At 52.4% G+C, this 20,175-nt stretch overlaps 2 protein-coding genes across 5 annotated transcripts; one reads left to right on the top strand and one right to left on the bottom strand.

Moving 5' to 3' along the window:
* Nucleotides 1-1,001: 1,001 nt before the first annotated feature.
* On the bottom strand, nt 1,002-6,101 carry Sbsn (suprabasin). 4 transcript variants are annotated; one of them, XM_058580487.1, is made up of 5 exons: nt 5,603-6,101; nt 3,661-5,548; nt 2,183-2,251; nt 2,028-2,072; nt 1,002-1,176 (listed from the first exon to the last, which is right to left on the bottom strand). In XM_058580487.1, the coding sequence occupies exons 1-5, from the start codon at nt 6,043-6,045 to the stop codon at nt 1,153-1,155; spliced, it is 2,469 nt and encodes an 822-aa protein (XP_058436470.1). In that variant the 5' UTR covers nt 6,046-6,101; the 3' UTR covers nt 1,002-1,152. The 4 variants fall into 4 exon arrangements, with proteins under 4 accessions (XP_058436470.1, XP_058436468.1, XP_058436467.1 ...); XM_058580485.1 differs by having other exon boundaries at nt 3,661-3,906; nt 5,680-6,085; XM_058580484.1 differs by having other exon boundaries at nt 3,661-3,960; nt 5,680-6,084.
* Nucleotides 6,102-10,587: 4,486 nt separating this feature from the next.
* On the top strand, nt 10,588-19,912 carry Gapdhs (glyceraldehyde-3-phosphate dehydrogenase, spermatogenic). The gene is made up of 11 exons (XM_046448072.1): nt 10,588-10,654; nt 12,737-12,908; nt 14,147-14,243; nt 14,409-14,515; nt 17,254-17,344; nt 17,423-17,541; nt 17,946-18,027; nt 18,318-18,469; nt 18,638-18,800; nt 19,642-19,739; nt 19,840-19,912. The coding sequence occupies exons 1-11, from the start codon at nt 10,588-10,590 to the stop codon at nt 19,910-19,912; spliced, it is 1,221 nt and encodes a 406-aa protein (XP_046304028.1).
* The last annotated feature ends 263 nt before the right edge of the window (nt 19,913-20,175 follow it).

The raw sequence follows: 20,175 nt of genomic DNA, 5'->3' as shown, positions 1-20,175 counted from the left end.
GGCCAGAGAAGAAACAGATGGAATAAAATGTTATTTTGCCAACAAGGAAAAGGAGAGTGAATCTCAAGTGTCAGGAATATCACCTTTATTGTGCAAATGCAGGCCCCTCCCCTCCCTCTTGGGTCACTTACTTAGTGCTCTGTCTCAGGTTTGTTTTCATAGGCTATGCATCTCCGGGAAGGCCAATTTCCCAAAGGCAAAAGCACTGGATCTTATTTGGGGCCGCTCACCACTGAGGGAATCTGGAAGCTGGAAGCAACATGGCGGTCCTCCCCTGCAGACGCCTCACTCCCCTTTTATACAGCAGGAAACTGTAGCCCCTAGGGGGCAGTGAGCTGCCTCCAGACACCTTTTGTCACTGGTAGAGTCCCTCCCTCGGGTCATTAATGTGTCTCCTGCCTGAGCCTCTCATCCCTCCCCTCTCCTTCCCCAGAGAGACCTTCCCACGCGCCTCTCTGTCCTCTTTCCTTACTCACTGGGTCCACTTACTGACCATGTAACCTCGGCCGTGTTTCCCAACCTGTGCAAGCCTCCACGTGCCTCCTTATAAATTGGAGGCAGTGGCAGTACCTCTTACCTAACTGGGTGCTTGGGAGGATTCAGTGATGTCATTCATGCCAAGCTCCCCGCACGTCTTTATTGCACAATTAATACAAGCTATTATTGTTATTCCTTGGGTGCCACACCCCCCCTGGGTGAGTACGCTACCCGCTTGGGCTCCACCTAGGCTCCTCCATTCTCTCTTGGGTGCTCCCGTCTCCGCTGTTCACAGGCAGTGGCTTCCCTGCATGGGTGCCCTCCCAGTGCCAAGCACACTAGCAAAGCCTAGTATGTCCCTGTGAACTGCCCTCTTCAAGTCAATAAGCCTGAGATCTCCAGTGCAACCCATCCTGAGCAGTGATCCCCCAATTCCTTCAGCAAAGAACAAGATGAAGAATTACAAGTCCCCCCCTCCCATCCCCGCCCATCCCTCTGTAGGGAGCACAGGGGACCATGATGAGAAGAGGACAGTGTGTCACTTTTATTCACAAATCTTAGTACAGCCCCCTTAAGGGACTCCGAGAATCTATGCCCACCCCCAGCTCCTCCGGGTTACTTCAGCTGGTGTGACAAGAGGAACATTTATCTGCTCAGGAAGGCCAGGGCATCAGTTTAGGGCATGATGTTTGCGACGCTCTAGAAAAGAGGAGAGAGGAAGTGAGTGTAGGATTCTAGCTGAGAGGAGCAGGAGCCCTGCCCCACCCTCCCCGGGCACGGAGAGGAAGACTGGTTACTATGGCCTGGGAATTGTTTATGCTCTGGGAATATCTTAAGGAAGGTGTTATCTCGATTTTTGGAAGACAGGGAGCTAGCCCTCCCGAGTGGCTGGGCGCCTCTGTAGGAATGGAGAAGCCCTGTGCATTTATGTCAGAGGATCCTCTGTCAACCCCAGAGCCAGGGGATCCACAAGGGTATGTCTTCCAGCTCCAGGTGCCTAGATGGGGCATCCCAGCTGTGCACCCCAGTCTCAGGCAACTTATGCACTAAATACAAAGAAAAAGCTGGGACTTCTAGCCCAGAGAGAGGACCAGGACCCCACAGGAGCCTTTACACTCTCAACCAGAGAACAGAGCCCCAAGTTCCCACAACCCAGCACATTGAGGCAAAGCAGCAAGAGCAGGGCAGCAGAGGGGCTCACTGGGGGGGCGGGGGCGGGAGGGGAGCCAGCTGGGAGAGATGGAGGGGAGCAAGGTGGCCACATAAAGGCCGGACTCAGCAGCTGTACCCCCACCGCCCCCTGCCTCTGTGCGAGCGTTCTGGAAGTTATTTCTGCCAGCTTCTGCGAGAATGGAAAGCACCCAAAAGCTGAGCACAGGCATGAGAGCAGGCGACAAAGGGGAAGACCAGAGCTGGGAGAACAGGTCGGGTGGCCTCCGCAGAGGCTGAGTCTGCCCACAGGAAAGCCGTCCATGAGCAGGCAACGGGAAAGGGGTGTAGGCTCTCTCTCCAGATGCAAGGCAGGAGGTAGAAACTCTGCAGACACTCACCCTCCACAGGGCTGGAAAGTTGATGAAGGGCTTGTTGACCGAGGCCTGAAATTCAAGGACGAGAGGGTTAGTCCCCAGCCTCCACCCCATCCTAGGTGGAACCCCAGGACTCCCCGCTCCCCCCACCAAGTGCATGCAGTGCCCAGAAGACTTACTCCAGATGCTAATGTAGTGGTTGCGCCCCCTCCGTGCTGGCCGGTAGCCCCGCTTCCTTGATGACTGCTCTGTGGACAAGCCCAGATGGTCACTACCACCCCCCAACGCTTGAGGGTTTCCTAAGTTCCTGTTCCCTAGTGACCTGCCCCCATCTAGGTTGACTCGGGCTGGGGGGAGGCACAGTCTGACCCCTTGGCCTCCTCGCTCACTGTCCAGAGAGAAAACCCAAAGTCCATGTTGCCATGAGGATTTCATGGAGATGGGAATAAGCCCAGGAAGGAGATCTGTCATCTCCCGACTGGTCTTTCCCAGGCTCCCTTTGGCTTTGGTGCTAGATAAAGGCTCCCAGCCACTGAGAAGGGGCTTCACTGGGAGGAGAACCAGAGCCCCCATGCACATACGAGGACCTTCACAGACCTCGACCCCAAATCAACACGTCTACACACAATTCAGCCTCGACCCTAACTCGGGCTGATCCCTATCCCTGTCCCCATCCCCAGTCACTCAGCAGTGGTACTTTAGCCACACCCCGCCCCCTAGCAAGGGCCACCTAGAATCCTCCAACAGACCACCCTCTCCTGGCTCTGCTTGGGCAGCCTGACTCCAGACCCTCTCTGCCTCCCTTTCTATTCTGTTTCTCCCCCCTTCTCCCTCCCCTCAACCCCTGGCTTCCTGCCTGACAGCGGATGTGACTCTGGGCTTTGAGACTGGGTCCATCCTCAAGATGGTCTCCCAGCTTGCTGATCCCAAGGACTGTTGGTGGAGGTCGGAGAAGGCTGTCCTCCAGGTCCCTCCTTGTCACCTGCTCTGTTGTCAGTGTCACTGTTTATCTGGCCTCCAACGTGTTTCCTCTACATACGTGGGCAGAGGCCTTCCCTGATCAGCAGTGCAGAGGAAGGAGAACCCTGACCTGCCAGTCGCCAAAGCTGTGCACTTGCCACATGACCTTGGCAAATGCCCTTAGCCTCTCTGGGTCTCCCTGTCCTTATCTGAGCATCGGAGAGTCAGCATCCTCACCCTGACTACCTCAGAGTGTTGTTATGAAGATGAAGCAGAACAGAGCTCATCTCCAAAGCTGTTCCTCACCCTCCCTGTTACAATCTTGAGTTTTCTCAACACTCATTCTGTTTGCACTTCAGAGATCTGATTTCATAACTGTTTCCTGTTTCCAGGAGAAGCCCCGTGACCCTCACTGCAGGCCCCCTTAACTAGGAGAGAAACTCCCTTCAGGTGGGACTAGGCTCCTTCCATATTATCTGAGGTGGGACTTTACAGATAAAATGGCTTAATCCAGCTGACCAGCTGACCACCAGCTCCTTAGTAAGGGAGATGCAGAGGAAGAAGGGGAACAGAGTTATATGGCTGCCCCAGGCATCTTTCACCAAAGGCTACATACGGGCTCCCCAAATATCCCAGGGTTTAACCTCTCCCTCCCACAACCCCCTTCTCCCCAGTTTCCCCGCCCCTGTTCACCTACATTCAGCAGCTGGTTGGCCTCCTTGCTGGCTTGGTTGACCCCATTATGAACATCCTTCTGCAACCTGTCCACTTCCTTCCCGGCCTGGCCAGCAGCATGGTGGGCACCTTGACCAAGTTTCTCCGCTTCCTTTCCGGCCTGACCAGCAGCATGGTTGACCCCTTGGCCAAATTTCTCTGCCTCCTTCCCGGCCTGGTTGACCCCATTGTTGACCCCTTGGACCACTTTGTCTGCTTCCTTTCCGGCCTGTTCAACGGCATGGTGAACTCCCTGGCCAAACTTCTCCACCTCCTTCCCAGCCTGGTTGACACCAGGATGGACACTATAGGTTATTTTGCCTCCCTCTTTCCCAACCTGCCCTGCAACAGGATGAGGATCCTGGCCAAACTGCAGCGCCTCCTCTGCTGCATGGCTAAGTCCATGCTGGGACGCTGGGATCACTTTCTCTGCCTCCTTCCCAGCCTGACCAGCAGCATGGTGGGCCCCCTCTGTCTCCTTCGAAGGCTGACCAAAAGCATGGTTGCCCTCTTGAGCAAACTTCTCTGCCTCCCTCCCAGGCTGACCAAAAGCATTGTGGGCCCCCTGACCTAATTTCTCTGCCTCTTTCCCAGCCTGGCCCGCAGTATTGTGAAGCCCTTGACCAAACTTCTCTCCCTCATTTCCAGCCTGACCAGCAGCGTAGCGGATTCCCTGACTGAACTTCTCTGCCTCCTTCCCAGCCTGACCAAAAGCATGGTGAGCCCCCTGACCAAACTTCTCCACCTCCTTTCCAGCCTGACCAGCAGCATGGTGGACCCCTTGACCAAACTTCTCTGCCTCCTTCCCAGCCTGACCAAAAGCATGGTGGGCCCCCTGACCAAACTTCTCTGCCTCCTTCGAAGGCTGACCAAAAGCATGGTTGCCCTCCTTAGCAAACTTCTCTGCCTCCCTCCCAGGCTGACCAAAAGCATGGTGAGCCCCCTGACCAAACTTCTCTGCCTCCTTCCCAGCCTGACCAGCAGCATGGTGGGCCCCCTGGCCAAACTTCTCTGCCTCTTTCCCAGCCTGACCAAAAGTATGGTGACCCCCTTGACCTAACTTCTCTGCCTCTTTCCCAGCCTGACCAAAAGCATGGTGACCCCCCTGACCTAACTTCTCTGCCTCTTTCCCAGCCTGACCAAAAGCATGGTGGGCCCCCTGACCGAACTTCTCCGCCTCTTTCCCAGCCTGACCAAAAGCATGGTGACCCCCCTGACCTAACTTCTCTGCCTCTTTCCCAGCCTGACCAGCAGCATGGTGGGCCCCCTGGCCAAACTTCTCTGCCTCTTTTCCAGCCTGACCAAAAGTATGGTGACCCCCTTGACCTAACTTCTCTGCCTCTTTCCCAGCCTGACCAAAAGCATGGTGACCCCCCTGACCTAACTTCTCTGCCTCTTTCCCAGCCTGACCAAAAGCATGGTGACCCCCCTGACCGAACTTCTCTGCCTCTTTCCCAGCCTGACCAAAAGCATGGTGACCCCCCTGACCTAACTTCTCTGCCTCTTTCCCAGCCTGACCAAAAGCATGGTGGGCCCCCTGACCGAACTTCTCCGCCTCTTTCCCAGCCTGACCAAAAGCATGGTGACCCCCCTGACCGAACTTCTCCACCTCTTTCCCAGCCTGACCAAAAGCATGGTGACCCCCCTGACCTAACTTCTCTGCCTCTTTCCCAGCCTGACCAAAAGCATGGTGACCCCCCTGACCGAACTTCTCCGCCTCTTTCCCAGCCTGACCAAAAGCATGGTGACCCCCCTGACCGAACTTCTCCGCCTCTTTCCCAGCCTGACCAAAAGCATGGTGACCCCCCTGACCGAACTTCTCCGCCTCTTTCCCAGCCTGACCAAAAGCATGGTGGGCTCCCTGGCCAAACCTCCCAGCCTCATCCCCAGCCTGCCCCATGGCGTGGTGGGCCCCCTGGCCAAACCTCCCTGCTTCACTTCCCGCCTGGTTGACCCCATGATGGACCCCATGATGGATCATTTTGTCTGCCTCCTTCCCAACCTGTCCAGCAGCGTTGTTGACCCCATGGGCAAACTTCTCTGCTTCCTTTCCTGCTTGCCCGGCGCCATTGTTGATCCCATGGGCTACCTTGTCCAAGCCGTGGTTGATCCCCTTGTCCACCTCCTTGCTGGCCTGGCTCCCCATGCTGCTAAGTCCATTAAAAACTTTTTCCACTTCCCTTCCAGCTTGAGTGATTCCATTATTGATGCCTTCCAGGGCCTTGCCCACCTCTCTCTCTGCATTACTCAGCCCTCGGTTGATCCCTTCAATGACCTTCTCGATAGGGTCATCATTGGCTGCCCATCCGGGCAGGGCCCCCAGGAGCAGTAGGAGGCAGCAGGAGCTGAGAAGACTGGCAAGGCGCATGGTGTTGGGGAGGTGGGGGGATGCAGAGAGGAGCCCGGGAAGCAAGGCTGCTATTTATCCTCTGCTCCCTCCCTCTTCTCCACCCCTCATGAGTCAATTGCCCCTGCAAGGCACTGACTTGGTCCCGTCAAGGAGGTATTTCCCAGGGAGATTTGGGATTGAGCAACAAGAGGAGGAGGAAACAAGGTGAGTCACGCCTGGAGAAGAACCTGGCATATCTGCTCCTTACCTGGCTCTGGCTCTCCACCCCAAAGGAGGGTGTCTTCCCTGCCAACCACCTCCCTCTTCATTTCTCACCCACTGTCCAGGCCTCCTCTCTCTCAAACCCACCTTCAATCACCCTCCATCCCAGGGCCAGGGTGATCTGCAGCATGGTGGCTCCTCTCAGGGATCTAAGCACCTGGCTTAGTGAGAGTCTGGAAAGATGGAGTTTGCAATTGGGGGCGGTGGGGTCAGGGAGAACTCCAGGACAGTTGAAGCTGTCCCTGCTCCTACTCTCAGCTACTCCTCTGCAGCCACAAGGGCCTTGTCCCAAACACACCACTGTCCTGAGGCCCCTCTTCTTTGCACTTGATCTTTTCTCTGCGTAGAACTCCGAACCCAGAGCCTTGGGTGGCCAACTCCTCCTCATTCTGTACTTGGCTCAAATGTCACCTTCCTGACCATCCCTGCCCACTCCTGAGAGTAACATGAGGTTACAATTACACCCTGTAAAATCACCCTTGTGTTCCTAAAGGACTTGGCACCATCTGAAATCACCTTTATTTTTTATCAAGTGACTCACCTACCAGATTGTAAACTTCCAGAAAAGAGGGTCCTCGTCTGTGTTGGGCATCACTATATCCCTGTCTTCTAGGACAGTGTCTGGGGTTCAGTAAATATTTATAGATAGAACACACAGGTGGGTTTGAAAAAGCCCAGGGAAGAGAATCCAAGCCTGAGCCTGAGTCTCACAGGGGGCTGGAAGGATGGGTGTCTGCCTGGGTCCCCAGGACAACATAGGGTCCCCTGGGGAGGGTTGTGCATTTGAAGCCAGGATGACATTCTCATCATGGAACCCAGGCCAATCACCTCCCAGCCCTTAGGCCAGGGCAGGGGTCTGATTGCCATAAGCTGAGCTAGGACAGGACGCAGTGTCTCCTGAAAAGCCGGTTGAGGCAGCCATGGGGAGGGGCTGAAGACCTTGGGCAGCAGGAGCTGTCAGCCAGAAAGTGGGCTGGGGGCCAGGAGTTCTTCCTCCCTGCCCTCCTCCCCTGGGGCCTCTGAAGCCCTGACCCAAAGCCCTGAGTGTTGACATATGGACTCGGGTTGGAGAGGGAGAGAGCTGGGAGTTGGGCTGAGGGCTGAAGAGGAACACTGGAAGCCAGATCAGGCGGAGGCTGGTGGGTCTGCGGCAGCCTATCTACCCCGGAGCTAGTTTGAGGGGAGTGCTCTCGAGAGCCAGTGGGTGGGTACAGTTGGGTGCGGGGCGTAAGATATTTGGGTTTTGATGCCAAGGATGACACTGAGGGGGGGGGCGGGGGGATTGCTAGTGGGAAGGCCAGGCACACAGGAATGTGTAGGGCGTGAGCAGGTGCGGGTGGCAGAGTATGTGTGTGGGTGCCCAGGTGTGGTGAGAATCCACACGTGTTTTTGAGCTTTGTTCAAATCAGGGCACAAGGCCCACTCCCCTCAGAGGACCTAGGGTTCCACCCCAGATCCTGGACCTTGACTCCACCCAGAGCCAACCATCCCAGGCCAGAGACTCGGAAGTTTCTGCCCTTTTCCAGGCTCTGCCAACAGAGGCGATTAACCCAGCCACCTGTACAAACCTGAGCTTCTGTTTCCTAGTTTCATGCTGCAGGGACAAAGGCAAATCCCCGGGAAACCTCAGGTGTGGATTGTCACCCTCGTCTAGTCTCTGTGAGGGAACGTCCCACGCACTGCTAGTGCCCTACCCAGACCCTCTCCACACAGGGGCTGCCACTGGGCTGCCCGGCACTACTCAGGCTCTGCAACAGTTAGTACAGAATGACAGATGTTTGTTCCCTCAGGTTTAGGTAGAACTGCTCAAAAATTTTCTGGATCTTCTTCAGACTTTGAGAAGATATATGTTATTGGCCTAGTTGGATTTGCCATCTCCTCTTCCACCAGTTTTGATCCTTTATATTTTCTAAGAAAAATTTCAATTGCACCTACATTTTCAAATCTACTACTACGACGTTGTACAAAAAAAAATCAGTCCCGTTTCAGCCTTGGTTCTGTTTGTGTTGGGTTGTTCCCCCTCCTGGATGGTGCATGTTAAAAGTTTGACCCTCTTTGTTTGATTAGCCAACTGCATTTTGGCCTTCACTCATTCAAACTGCCTCATCTTTTCTCCAATTTATTTTGAGTTCCACTTCTCCTAGGTCATCCAAGCAAGAGAGCTTCACCAGTTCCTGACACATGGAGGTCACTCTGGCAACTTGAGTTCCTGTGGACATTGAGGAAGAAGATTATGTCATTCGGTGACTTTTTGCTCCCACTTCTTTCTCCAGGATGGTGACTCCTAACTGACACAAACCCTCACACCCCTTAAATCTTGATCACAGCTGCATGTCAACTGGCCCTGCAGGTGAAGGTGCCTGCCTATGAGTCACTGATGTGCAAGCAAGCCCCCACCCCTGGGGCTTTGGGGAAGAAGCCATTTGTCTACCTGTTCTTCTCCAAAACATTCATTGAAAGCCTGCTTTGTTCCAGGCACTGTTCTAGGTGCTGAAGCACAATGGTGAACAAAACAGATCAGAATACATTCCCCACGGGGAGCTTAGAGCCAATGGGGGAGATATGGAACCAGTACCCCATGAGGAACTACAAGAAAACCTACAAGGAAAAGCCTGGATGCTATGAGAAGATATGACTCGGAGGCTGCTTTAAGACTGGGAATCAGAAGCAACCTGAAGGCCACATTTGTTTATTCATTCAAGTGCAGGCCTACATTGTTTTATTTGTTCTTAACTTTATTGTACTTTGGAGCTATTACATGTTTACAAACCAAAGGTTTGTGGTGAATCTGCATGGAGCAAGCCTAACAGTGCTACTTTCCAACAAATTAGCTTTTTTTTTTTTTTTGTATACCAGGAATTGAGCCCAGGAGCACTTAACCTCAGAGCCATATCCTCAGCCTTATTTATTTATTTATTTGACACAGGGTCTTGTTAAGTTACTAAGGCTGGCTTTGAACTTGCGATCTTCCTGCTTCAGCCTCCGGAACTGTTGGGACAACAGGTGTGTGCCACTGTGCCCGGCAGCGTTTTTTAATAATAATATATTTTAAAGTTAAGATATGCAGGGCTGGGAGTATAGATCCATCCTAACAGCATATGCTTGGCATGTGTGAGAACCTGGGTTCAATTCCCAGCACCTCAAAAATTAGGATATATACATTGTTTTGTTCAGACATCATACTCTTGCACACTAATTGAAAACAGTAACAGAATTTTTTATTTTTGATTTTTAGACAGACACAATGCCTTTATTTTATTTATTTTTATGTGGAGCTGAGGATGGAACCCACACAGGTGAGGCAGGTGCTCTACTGCTGAGCCGCAACCCCAGCCCCACAGAAGTTTTATACACACTGGGAAACCAAAAAATCTATGACTCACTTTATTGCTGTAGTTGCTTTATTGCAGTGGTCTGGAACTGAACCTACAATATCACCAAGGTAAGCCTAAATTATGCTGAGCAAACACCTTTCAAGTGCCCAACACTCTTGTAGTCAATAAGCTGTAGAAGTGACAAAGATGACAAGGCCCTTGCCCTTCTAGAGTTTAGAGTCTAGTGGCAGAGAAAATTGGCATGGAAATAAATGAATAAAAAGATGACATTTAGCCATATGCCATGAGGGAAATAAAATTATAGAAAGCACAGCTCTAAAGTATTTAGGGCTTTTTGTATGCTGCCAGGCTGGTCTGGACTCTGGGCTCCAGCGAGTCTCCCACCTCAGCTTCTCAGGCTGCTCCACGGTAGTTTTGCATATTAGAGCATCCAGCTGGGATGGGGAGTCACACGCAGGGATTCCTGGAAGATGGGCAGAGACTGTGGCGGGTCGGGTGGGGACGGATAGTCACTGGGAAAAGAGGGCATTTTAGATGGGGAGTCCCAAAGGGCCTGGGGCATGCCAGAAAAAACGGCATCTGAGGGAGGCCATAGAACAGCCACGAAAGGACCTGGGTGGGGCTCTCCAGGCATCTCCAGGCTTAAGGAAACCGCTAGGGAACTCTCCAAAGGTCGGGGAGAGGGGGCCACCAGGTCAAGGGAGAAAAGAGCTATGAGTGCCCGTGTGAAAAGGTGGGTTCCAGTCCAGATCCCACGGGTGCCCTTGGAATGGTGGCGCACAGGGAGGTCGTCCCGCAGCTCCATGCGGGTGGGGCGGCCGTAGGCCCAAGTGCTGCGGCCTGCGCACTGCCTCCTCTGTGACATCACTGGGCACCGTGACATCTTGCTTAGAAGCTCTAGACCCGGTGCCCCGCAACTCAGTAACATCACCGCAGGTCCCGGGGCGGCTAGGCCTAGGACACCATGTCGAAACGCGACATCGTCCTCACCAATGTCACCGTTGTCCAGCTGCTGCGACAGCCGTGCCGGGGTGAGAGAAGCTGCGGGGAGACCCCTGTACGCCCCGTTACGGGCGCTCGCGGCCCATCCTCCTGGGGTCGGCGAGGGGGGTGCCGCCACGCATCCGCGAGTCCCCCTCCTCCAGGAGCCGCTTTCCTCCCGGCCTGCGGTGACGGCAGAGGGGAAGGGTTCTTTGCCCGCTGAGTTGGCAGAATTTTGCGCCACGAGCAGTGGGTGGGAAGGGCAGGGACAAGGACAAAGGTGATGAAAAGAGGGTAGGTGTATGAGGGGCAGTTGAGGGAAGGACCGGGCGGGTGGGCTTCTGACAGTACACTGATGCTCCCTTGCATCAACCAGCCAGAAAGGGGCCGTTGCAAGCGCTGGTGGATTTGTTCTCCTTGTCCTGCACAAAGGACCCACATTTCAACCCTCTGGGGCCGCAGGAATCACTTTACAGGCACACCTTCACCCAGACCAGTGTGCTCACCGTCCTCATTTCAGAAGGACAACCAGAGGTTAAGAGAGGGCAAACCATTTCCCAATCTCTAACCAAGAGGCAGAGATGTTGGTATTGCACCCAGAGCCTGGGGACTCCAGACTCCTGCTACCAGCCACCAGGCAGTCCTGCCTCACCCAGCCAGAGGTGTGTGCACACATGAGTGCATTCACACACACACACACACACTCTCAAGCCAGATAACCCCATTCCCTCCCCTTCCTCACTTCCCCCAGGTGGAGGCTAAGGGAAGCCAGGGCATGGTGGGGTAGATGGGCTGGGGCAGCCAAGTTTCCCCAGGGCTCCAGGATCCGGGAGCCCCAGTGAGACACAGCACCAGGGGCCAGTTTTCTTCTGAAAGTTTGCTGGTTGGGCACAGACGACCACTTTTAAACCAGGACACATCTCCCCTTTGATGACAGCCGAAGAACCTCCAAGAGTGCAAACATCCCCAGTGAGCAGAGGACCCCTGCTCCCCATAAGCACTGACTAGTTCCTTATGAACCCACACTGTTGCTGGAAACACCCAGAGTGCAGCCTCAGGCCACAGGTCTGTGGCAGCAGGGAGAGGTCAGGGAGACAAGTAAGCCCACTGGCCCCCAGCTCCGGTCCCACCACTGCCTGGGGTACTTTTGATTCCAGTTGCCCAAAGCAGCTCCCACCAACACCCTCCACCCCTTTCCGGCCTCCTCTCTTTCCCTTCACAAATCCTCACAGAGTCTGACTTCCCGCCCTCCTCTATTAAAGTCAGTGCTACTCTGGTCTTGATCTCACTGAACTCTCCCAGCAGCCTGCAGAGGGTGGGACATGACACCCAGGAAATATTAACTTGCCCAAGACCACACAGCGGTGTGACTGAGCCAGAGCTGGCATCCAGGTCTGATTTCCAGCTTGAAACTCTCTACCATCCAGGTCCCCTGAATGCACCTTAATTCTTCCTCCTCCTTCTTACCTGTAGCTCAGGTGGATGCTCATCTCCAGGCACAGGTGTTTAAGCTCAGTCTAGGAGTGGGAGTGAGGAGGTAGGAGCCAATAAGAGTTTCCACTTGGTTTGTATAATACAGTCTATCTCCTACACTTCCACGAGGGTAATATCCACCTTGAGTTCTTGTTAAAAATGGGATTCCTGGGCCTCAGTACAGACCCTCTGAATTAAGATTTTTGTAGGAAGAGGCCTCTCCCAGTAAGTTTTATCATCAGAACAGTTTGGGGACAAGTGGACTAGATCAATTACAAGTTTAGGAAACAATCTTTGAAATACTAACATGTGGAATATTTTCTAGGCTGTCTCCTCAACACTACACATATTACCTCATTTAATCTTCACAGTGATGGCTGAAAGAAAGTATTATTTTATCTTCATTTCACAGAAATACATCTCCAACCAACCGCTAAAAATACAGAATCTCCAGAGAAGGGGCCCTGCCGTTGATATTTTAAAGCCACCACACCTCTTGCTCATTTTCGTGGGTCAAATGGGTCAGGAAACATGGGCTACATAAGTGGCCACCAGGGGCCAGGAGCCAGCAAACAGTTCTGGGTGACAAAGAGGGTTCATTCTCCTTTACAAGGTGCGAAGCTCATGACCTTCCCCCCTACTGTCCCCCTTCCCCACAGTGCCCAGACCACCACCACCCGCATGTGAGCCAGAACCAGAGCCTGAACCTGAGCCTAAACCACTGCCTACAGTGAAGGAAGAGGGAAAGCCACCTCCCCCGCCTCCACCGCCACCACCGCCACCACCCCCCAAGAACCCTCCACCTCAGGAGTTGAAAGTAGCCATCAATGGGTGAGTCCACCCTGGCACCTGAGCTATTGCAGAAGTCACAGGCCTGGGAATCTCCCCATTTCTCACCACCATGGCTCATTCTGCCAGCCCAGAAAAACAGCAGGGAGTAGAGGAGACAGGGCCTGGGAGAGCCCACACTCTGGGTGAAGACAGTAATCAAAGAAACAGGAGAGTTCACTGCTGTGTTCTATCAACATACAGACCTCAGTGGTGTAAGGACAGAGAGGGCAGTCAGGGAAGGTCTCTGGCCTGCAAACCCAAGGTGACATGAAAGGGAGGCCTGGTGACAGAAAGCAGCTAGGGGGTTGGGGTTGTGGCTCCGTGGTAGAGGGCTCACCTAGCATGCATGAGGCACTGGGTTCTACCCCTGGCACCACCTAAAAATAAATAAATAAATAAATTATTGTGTCCATTTACAACTAAAAAAAGGCAGCCAGCTGGGTACCTTGCTGGGGAAAAAGTCTTCCCAGAAGAGGGACAGCAAGGGCTCTGGGATGGAAGAGGCAGGCTCAGGGTGTTTAAGGACAGCCTCACAGTGTAGCAGGTTTAAAGCCAGCAAGTGGGAGGGGAAGGGAGAAGGTATACCAAGCAGGGGTTTTACTGATAGACAGCTGTGGAGGTTCTCAGGCCAAGAGACAAAATCTAACTTGAATTTTGAAGAGATCCACCCAGCTAAGATTAGAGGGCAGGGTACAGAGAGGGAGAGGACGCAGAATATGCAGGTAAAAACCTGGTGAGCTCACATGCACAAGAGATGACTGTGGCCTGCAAAGAGGTGACTGCCTTCTTCCCTAAAGTGGGTACTGTCACCCAGTTCCCTTGAGTGGGCCCCCTCCCCTTAGTTGGTTTTCTGTTGCTATAACTGGGTAATTTATAAAGAAAACAAAATTTATTTTTTCCAGTTCTTAAGGGTGGGAAGTCCAAGGTCAAGGGGTCACATAGAGAAGGACCCTTCTTGCTGGTAGGGAAGAGCTCACATGATGAGACAGAGGAAGCATGCTAGCTTCAACCTTTCTTCCTCATCTTATAAAGCCACTAATGCCATCATGGGGGTCCCACCTTCACAACTTCATCTAACCTTAATTACTTCCCAAAGTCTCACCTCCAAAAGCCACCACCACCTCTTAGTACCTGATAGTGGAATTACATTTCAACTTGAGTTTGGTGGGAATACTGAAACCACAGCATCCCCATGACCCTTTTCTTTCCCACCCCCTCCTCTGCCTGTTCCTGGACAGATTTGGCCGCATTGGTCGCCTGGTGTTGCGAGCTTGCGTGGAAAAGGGAGTTAAGGTGGTGGCAGTGAACGACCCATTCATTGACCCAGAATACATGGTAAGCAGCACAGGTACAGGAGAGGGCCAGAAAGGGTGGGACTGGGGTGGGGAGGGGGTTCCAGTATGGAAGGCTCCCTGCTCCAATGTGGAACCTTCACCCAGGTTCACTCCAGGGCTGTTCACTTTGCCCCTCCAAGACTAGAGTCCATTCTGTCTCCTGCAGGTGTACATGTTTAAGTATGACTCCACTCACGGCAGATACAAGGGGAATGTGGAATGCAAGAATGGAAAGCTGTTTGTGAACAACCAGGAGATCGCTGTCTTCCAGTGGTAAGGGCAACAGGTCTGATACATGTCTGCAGCACAGTAAGGCAAAGGATTCTAGCCTCACATGGGTTCATAATTCCCCAAATTGTGTGTGTATGCTTCTGGTACTAGTCTGGAGAAAGGGTTTCAGAAATGTCCTTGACCTCAAAAATGGTTCAGAAACACTAATCTTTAAGATGCCCCACTGTGCTCCAGAACTGTATTTAACACACATTTGCACATCTTGCCACAGGCCTATCAACTCACCTTGTCTACAACTCAACTTTAACCCCCAGACCACTCTCTCTGAAGAGCATGGCTGTTTCCTTCCACTAGGGTTCTACTCAGGAGCCTGAGGCCTTTGTAAAACATCCAACGAGCCTGGTAAATCTCACAGTAGCTTCTCTTCATCCACAAATTAGGTCCCAGCTCCTGATGGGCCTCACACACACTGCGCACCCCACCTGCAGCCTTTTCATCCCCTTGGCCATACTAGCCACCCACCTCTTGGGATCCTGAGCCTGCACCTCTCACACCCAAACAATGCTAACTTCCGAGTTCCCACTTTACAGAGTTCCTGCTCATAGTAAATTTCACTCTTCTTTAAAAGATAGGTTCTATAAGGCAAACGCAGTAACATTACCTTAGTATGCTTCAAATATAAACATTCTCAAATATCAAAAGAATCAAAATCTATAAAATGGGAAATATTACACCTACTTAACTTTCGAATATAATGAGCCACTGCTGATCCTGTGGTTGCTTCAGCCTCTTACATATGTACACGTGAGCACGCACACAGGCGCCATCAACCCTCACAGCCTCCTGCAAGGCCTTCAGCCTAGTTCTCCTCCACGCCCCTCTCCAACGCCCTGCTGGTCTTCTCCAGCACTTAGCACAAGCTGTTTACACGTGCATTCTGCCCCTCCCTACCCTTCCCAGTTGGGTGACCTTGGGCAAGGGATCAAACTTGCCCAAGCCTCAGTTCTCTCATGTATCCGATGGGGATAATGATCACGTCCTCCACTGCAGTAGCTGAGAGCTCCAGTGGAGTTAACAGGCATTTGTGAAACACTTGGAAGGGTGTTTTCCCACAAGTCTGCACCTACTTGCAGGGAGAGCCCTATTGGTTTGCACTTACTGTTGTTGCTTTGGCACTAGCAGGTACAGGTCCTGGCCCGTGTGGTCACTCGTTACTTCCTTGAAGAATGAATGGAGGGGCTGTAGCTCATTGGTAGAGCACCTGCCTCGCATGTGAGGCACTGGGTTCGATCCTCAGCATCACATAAAAATAAAAATATTGTGTCCAACTACAATTTAAAAAAATATTTTAAGAAAACAGAATGAATGAAATTCTCACAATAATCCTGTAGGCAGGAGGGAGGGCCTGTGATGGGCTGGGGTCTTTTGAAGGCTGACTCTGTCCCATGCCAGTTCAGCAATTGCTATAGAAGAAATTGTTTAAGTGCCCCCAACTTGGAAGGTAGAAAATGTGGGACATCAGAGAAGAGTGAGTTGGGCCAGATAATGAAAAGTGTGGACTGAGAGAGCAGATGACTGAGCAGGGAGAGAATAATCATGTGCCATAGCCAGGGAGAAGAGGAGAGGCTATTTATTCATTTATTCAGGCAGCAAAACTAGGAGTGCTGACCTGCACCCTCCACTGGCTCTTCTACTTACTCCCTTCCTCTCTGACCTGACTCTGGCCCCTGCAAAAAAAAAAAAAAAAAGAAAAAAAGAAAAGAAAAAGAAAAAAAATTACAATAGTACTTACTTCTCAGGTCTTGAAGGTTAAATGCAGGTAAAAGCTCAGAACACAGGCATATGACAGGCGTTCAAGTAAGTGTGTGCAGAATGGCTAAAACAAAACTACACTACCAACATTGATTGACTGAAGGCCATGGCAAGAAGCAGGCTCAACAGCAAAGGAAATAGATCCTGCCCTATGCTATGGAATGGTCTAGACGACAAATTATAGAATGGTCTAGATGCAATTATAGAAGCCAATATCCCTGATATTTATGTAAAGGATGAGACTAGCATACAGTTGATTCATTCACTGCTTGCTGCAGCCAAGAAGAATATTGTAATGGTAGATATCCAATGTTTAAGATACAAACATTTGTCAAAATGTCATGTTATGTAGATTTATATAACAGGGAACAGAAATCCTCCTTCACTATTCTACTATAAACCACTTGCCACTGCTAGTCACAGGGCTGTCTCGGCCACAGTGCTCCAGGGCCACTCTCGGGATGCAGGTGTCTGTCTTCAAGGACTTCTTGGTCTCTGACAGCAGACTCCCTATTGCAGGAGCTAGGTGGCCAAGACAAAAGGGGCTATGAGGGCTCTTGGTGAGGAGGTCAGGGCTGGGGACCAGAAGGCCTGTCACAAGTTTCACAGTCCAGGCAGCATTATGCTGAGCAGGTCTGAGCCCACGGGGCAAAGCCAGATATAGTCCCCCTAAGGAAGTCAGGCCTGAGTTGGGGAAGTAGCAGCCTATACCTAGGCACAGCAGGGTTGGTGCAGGCAAGAAAGGAAAAGTGGTCTGCAAGGGGACAATGATGAAAAGGCCAGAAAGATGGCGTCCGTTTGGGGTAGCTAGGTGTGTTTTGGGGGTAACTAGAGGTGAGTTGCATGGGACAGGGCAACAGGTGACTGCAGACCAGGCAGGAGGTCTTTCAAATGGTGAAAGCTGTGTACACTCTGAAGGCGAGGCCACGCAGGGGACACTGACTCGTAGCCCTTCCACCCCTCTGCAGCAAGGAACCCAAAGAAATCCCCTGGAATTCTGTCGGGAGCCCCTACGTGGTGGAATCCACAGGCGTGTACCTGTCCTTAGATGCAGCTTCAGTAAGTGGGGGACATGTGCCCAGGGCTGGCTGGGGGGCACTGCACATAAAACACCTGACCCCTGGGCTCAATCCCTAGGCACACATCACATCAGGGGCCCAACGTGTCGTCATCACCGCACCCTCACCGGATGCACCAATATTCGTCATGGGTGTGAATGAGAAGAACTATGCCCCTGGCTCCATGAACATTGTCAGGTAACGGGCAGCAACATTCTGAAGTGTGACAAGTGCCTGCAGGACATGCCAGCCTGTGAAGAGGAGGGACTCACACTCCCTGCCCCCACTCCCACCTTTGATCCCTGGTGTTTCTTTCACATCAACCTATTCCTGCTTCTTTATTCCTAAGTCTCACCAGCCACAATGTTAATGTCACCCTGAAACTACCTATTAGAAATGCACAACTTCTGGAAAACATGCTTAGGGAGCTTCCCCTAGGCACCAGCGGTGCCTCCTTAATCAGACAGCACCCCCACTGAGCCCTTTTGTCCCCATCCTGACTTTTCACAAACCAGACCTGGGTGCAAACCCAATAGGGTCAGGATGAAGGGGTGGCTCTGCAAGTCAGCTTACAGTGCCCTTGTACACCTGGGTCATTGCAGCAATGCATCCTGCACCACCAACTGCCTGGCCCCCCTTGCCAAGGTCATCCATGAACAATTTGGAATCTTGGAAGGACTGATGGTGAGTTGGAGCTAAGGGGTGAGTTGGAGCTGAGGCGGGAGGGACGACAAGGAAACCCCCCTTCTTCTTCCCAGATCTTGCTTACAGTATGTATGGAATTAGCAGGGAGAGTGGTTTCAGAAGAGGCCCAACAATGGAGAAGCCTTTTAACAATGTTAGTCCTCTGGCCTGTACATACCTCTCCTGTGGTCTGTGGTGGTGGCCCCACTGGCCTCCACCCCAATCCTAAGAGAAGGAGGCATGGGAGCTTAGGAGTAGGAAGGCCTCACCTCAGCTCTTTCTTCCCCAAGACCACAGTCCACTCTTACACGGCCACCCAAAAGACAGTGGATGGACCATCAAAGAAGGCCTGGCGAGATGGACGGGGTGCCCACCAGAACATCATCCCAGCCTCCACTGGGGCTGCCAGTGCTGTGGGCAAAGTCATCCCAGAGCTCAAAGGGTATGAGGACAGGATGCTGCAACCAGGGGGTGGGGACACACCATGGGAGGACTGAACTAGCCCTAATTCTTGAGGGAAGAATAGGGATTGGCCATGCCCCAAGGCAATAGGCAATGGAGGCAGAAGTGCTTGGGCTCTGACTCCCACCCCCAATGTGGGATTCTCCAGGAAGCTAACAGGAATGGCGTTCAGAGTGCCAACCCCAAACGTATCTGTTGTGGACCTGACTTGCCGCCTGGCCAAGGGTGCCCCCTACTCAGCCATCAAGGAAGCCGTAAAAGCAGCAGCCAATGGGCCCTTGGCTGGCATCCTTGCCTACACAGAGGATCAGGTAGGCAGGGGCTGAAGAGACTTGGGGGGCACCCTCTGTGAAGGGGTTGTGATTTCCACTTGCTCAAAAGCTGCTTTCATTGTACCAAGGTAGGAAATGCAGGGCTGAGAAAACAAGTCTTCCCTGCCTCAGGATTTTTGCACTAGTTGCTCCTTTGATCTGTAACACTTTTCCCCCGTTTGGCTACAGGTCTGCCCTCACTTCCTCCAGGTCTCTACTTCAATCCCCCTCCTCTGCAAGGCTCCCTCTCAGGATGTTTTCTGTGGCTCTTTTCGTCACCAGAAACTTTATTTCATTGTCACTATTGGCACCAATAGCATGTACACTCCAAGAAAACAGAAATTTAAGAACTATCGTTTCACTTCTGTAGCTCCAGATGTATCCCTGTGCACAATACATGTTTAGTGAACCAAGGACAACTATTACTCCCATTTTTCAACACTTCTTTAGAGCCAGGTATGCCAGATGCCTCTCTTGAGTTGATGTCACATGCCTTTTCTATGCATCAGCCTTGGTGTTGGGCCTTACTTGGTGCTGTGCCTGGTTTAGATCCTGCAGGTCACCCTCACACAAAAGCCAGGTTCTCGTTTTAATGGCATCAAAGCACCCCCACTGTTGAAAACCTTTCTGTGGCCTTCCACCACTATAAGCTCAGGCCTATGTGCTTGCAGTTCCTTCCACTTAAGACACTGTTCTGAGGGCCCAAGTCGACGAGATCTTGGTAATCAAGACAAAAGCTCATGGTCCCCTCTTAGATGAATAGATGGGCAATGTGTCTAAGAGCCTGAGCTCTGGGTCCTTCTCTATTACCCACCCTTATCTTTGAAATTCTGACGCACAGGTCGTCTCTACGGATTTCATCGGAGACTCCCACTCGTCCATCTTCGACGCCAACGCTGGCATATCCCTCAATGACAACTTCGTGAAGCTCATTGCCTGGTAAGGAGGAAGAGGTCAGAGTACTGGAAGGAGAGGGGGGTGGGCTGATAGGTGGTCGAGAGAGCAACTCCCTTGACCGCCTCTTTCCTTTCCTCTGCAGGTATGACAACGAATATGGCTACAGTCATAGGGTGGTGGACCTGATCCGCTACATGTTCAGCCGAGAGCAATGAAAGGAAGGCCCCCTCCTTTGCTGCGCCAAGCTCGGAAGTCGGAATCCCCCCCGGGAAGGACGGCGCGCGGCGTGAGGGCTTAGCGCTGCTCGGTCAGCGGTGAAATAAAAACCAAAGTGCTCATAGCTGCGCCCCTCTCTCTGCGTGGGTCACGGCGGGTTCTAGGCCGGGTTTCAGGTCCGCCCATGGACGAGGGTTGCCGCTGGGCTCTGAGCCGGATTCCACTTATGGGAAACGGGGACCCGCGCGCAGCGTGGCCGAAA

The sequence above is a fragment of the Marmota monax genome, unplaced genomic scaffold (genome assembly GCF_021218885.2).
Source record: "Marmota monax isolate L192 unplaced genomic scaffold, Marmota_monax_Labrador192_F-V1.1 WCK01_AAM20220418_F8-fsc00101, whole genome shotgun sequence".
In the NCBI taxonomy this organism is placed as follows: domain Eukaryota; kingdom Metazoa; phylum Chordata; class Mammalia; order Rodentia; family Sciuridae; genus Marmota; species Marmota monax.
This window is presented reverse-complemented; position numbering and strand designations above follow the sequence as displayed.